This window comes from Penaeus japonicus, unplaced genomic scaffold (assembly GCF_977035675.1).
Source record: "Penaeus japonicus unplaced genomic scaffold, GWHDUDI00000001_assembly GWHDUDI00000002, whole genome shotgun sequence".
NCBI classification, from domain to species: domain Eukaryota; kingdom Metazoa; phylum Arthropoda; class Malacostraca; order Decapoda; family Penaeidae; genus Penaeus; species Penaeus japonicus.
The window spans coordinates 50,541,726-50,544,225 of record NW_028234404.1 but is presented as its reverse complement, the minus strand read 5'-3'; the positions used below and the strand labels follow the sequence as shown (position 1 = coordinate 50,544,225).

Sequence of the window (2,500 nt, the reverse complement as noted above, 5' to 3'; positions counted from 1 at the left end):
AATTTATGTATATATACATATATATAAATATATATATATATGTATATATGTATATATATACATATATATATGTATATGTATACATATATATCTATTTATCTATATATATGTATATATATATATATATATGTGTATATGTGTATATGTATATATGTGTGTATGTATATATATGTCTATATTTATATCTAAATATATATATATAATATATATATATATATATATATATATATATATATATATATATATATTATATGTATATATATACATATATATATACATATATATATATATACATAAATATATGTATGTATATATATATATATACATACATATATATATATATATATATATATATATATATATATATATATATAATATATATATAAATATATGTGTGTGTGTACATATGTATATATATATATATATATATATATATATATATATATGTATATATATATATTATATATATACATATATATTATATATATATTATATATATATACATATGTATACATATATAAATATATAAATATATATATTATATATATGTATATATATGTATATATATGTATATATATATATATATATATCATATATATATATATATATATATATATATATATATATATATATATGCGCATATTTGTTATATTTATATGTATATATACATATATATATATAATGGAAAGAACGATACAAATTCATGATTAAGAAAATAACAATAGCGTTGGCAATAAAATGAGAAGAAACAGTAATAATAATGAGAAAACCAATAAAAATAGTGGATTAATTTTACTATCAGTAGTAATAGCGATAACAGCTTGTATTTCCACTAGCATAATCTATATTGTATTATACTATTTTATGATATTGATACTGTCATTTTTCTTCTCATATCATTATTATTGTTACTATCATTATTGTATAATCAATATCATGTAATTATGTAGGAATTAAACAGATTCTAATTACTTTTATACACTTACTGATTTTGGATACGTTGAAATCATAAAATTGATTGAAATCTTATAGCTTTATTACATATCAAATTTGCATTTATAAATAACAGTTCCATAAATCCCAAAATTATATGCTTGGGATGTGTTTATAATTAACCATACGCAGGGGTGGGAGCTGGTTGGTAGGATGGAGAGGGTGCGGGATGGTAGGATGGCTGCTGGGCAGGATACTGGGCCTCTCCTTGATAGGCCACGTCGGCTATGAAGCCGGAGTCGCCGTTCACCGTGTAAGTCACTTCCTGCAGACGACCGTCGGGAAGTTGGACGTAATAAGTACCTTGGGTGTCGTATCCATTTCGGTTTTCTTGGTGGCCGAAGTCGTTTCCAACGTTATCTTGTACAGCATAGTTGAAGTCGTACTGTGCAGGCCCCTAAAAATAAAATCAACGTTATTTTGATTTTAAGTCGCTTGAACCCCCTGAGTACTACTTCATAAAAAGAGTAATTCAAATCTCATTGACGTTTCCATGAATATGTTTACACGAAATCCTACCGATGGCGCTGGTGCAGGAGCGTGGTACGATGGGGCAGGAGGACTGTATCTGGGGCCAGATTCAGCAAGGGCGCCCAACATTAATGCGAAGAACACGGCTGTCTACAATTTGATAATGTATATATGTTAGACCTAAGGGGTAGATTATCATTATGCATTTTTCATAAAAAAAATGTCACATACTTTACTTCGAATAGATGAAGGTTCTATTAGAAATGAATATGGTATATTCCCCAATCCATCTTCATCATTACCAAAATAATTATGATTAATGCCATCGTCACCAATGTCTTTCTTATCTCCTCTGTTATAAACTTCACTACCACACTTTATATATTATGATTATTCATTATCTATCTGATCAGCTCTACAGATCTTTTACTATTCCACGTTCTTGTATCAGCTACGTGTTTATAGCCGTGGTCCTGTATTATTCAGGCGGAATTATATATTGTTCCTGACGTTTTGTCAGAAACTTACCCTGAAAGGCATCTCTGTAGCTTTGGAACACGTATGTGACTGATGCTCTCCAATGGTTGGTTGCGGCTTATATACTGTGTGCAACGCTCCACCCACTCTGATTGCTTGCTTGACATTACGAGCAGATCATTATCATTTTTATCTTCTCGTAACCGTCTGCATTCTTTTTCTTACAGTTACTGTCATATTTGCATTTGCTCCAGTGTTACTGGCATTATTGTCTATTCGCACTGTTTTAATATTTTCATTGTGTTTATGATTATTACAGTTGTTGTTGGAATTAATTGATCATAGCTTACGATGGCAGTTATCATTATCATAAGTGTTGCCATTGCTATCAATATTTATGTTGAAGTTATTCTATCAATATCCTTAATAGCTGTATCATTTGAATTGCCTTTTCTATGGTTGATTTAAACAATAGCAATATCAGTAAAGTTTGATTTATGATTTGTTATTTCATCGCCCCTGTCCTTTATATTTCAGATACTACTCATTATCGTGGCAA

At 28.2% G+C, this 2,500-nt stretch overlaps 1 protein-coding gene across 1 annotated transcript; it reads right to left on the bottom strand.

Moving 5' to 3' along the window:
- Window positions 1-1,038: 1,038 nt before the first annotated feature.
- Window positions 1,039-2,021, bottom strand: LOC122260997 (uncharacterized). Its single transcript, XM_086552638.1, has 3 exons — window positions 1,993-2,021; window positions 1,513-1,614; window positions 1,039-1,390 (listed from the first exon to the last, which is right to left on the bottom strand). The coding sequence occupies exons 1-3, from the start codon at window positions 2,002-2,004 to the stop codon at window positions 1,112-1,114; spliced, it is 393 nt and encodes a 130-aa protein (XP_086408764.1). The 5' UTR covers window positions 2,005-2,021; the 3' UTR covers window positions 1,039-1,111.
- Window positions 2,022-2,500: the final 479 nt, after the last annotated feature.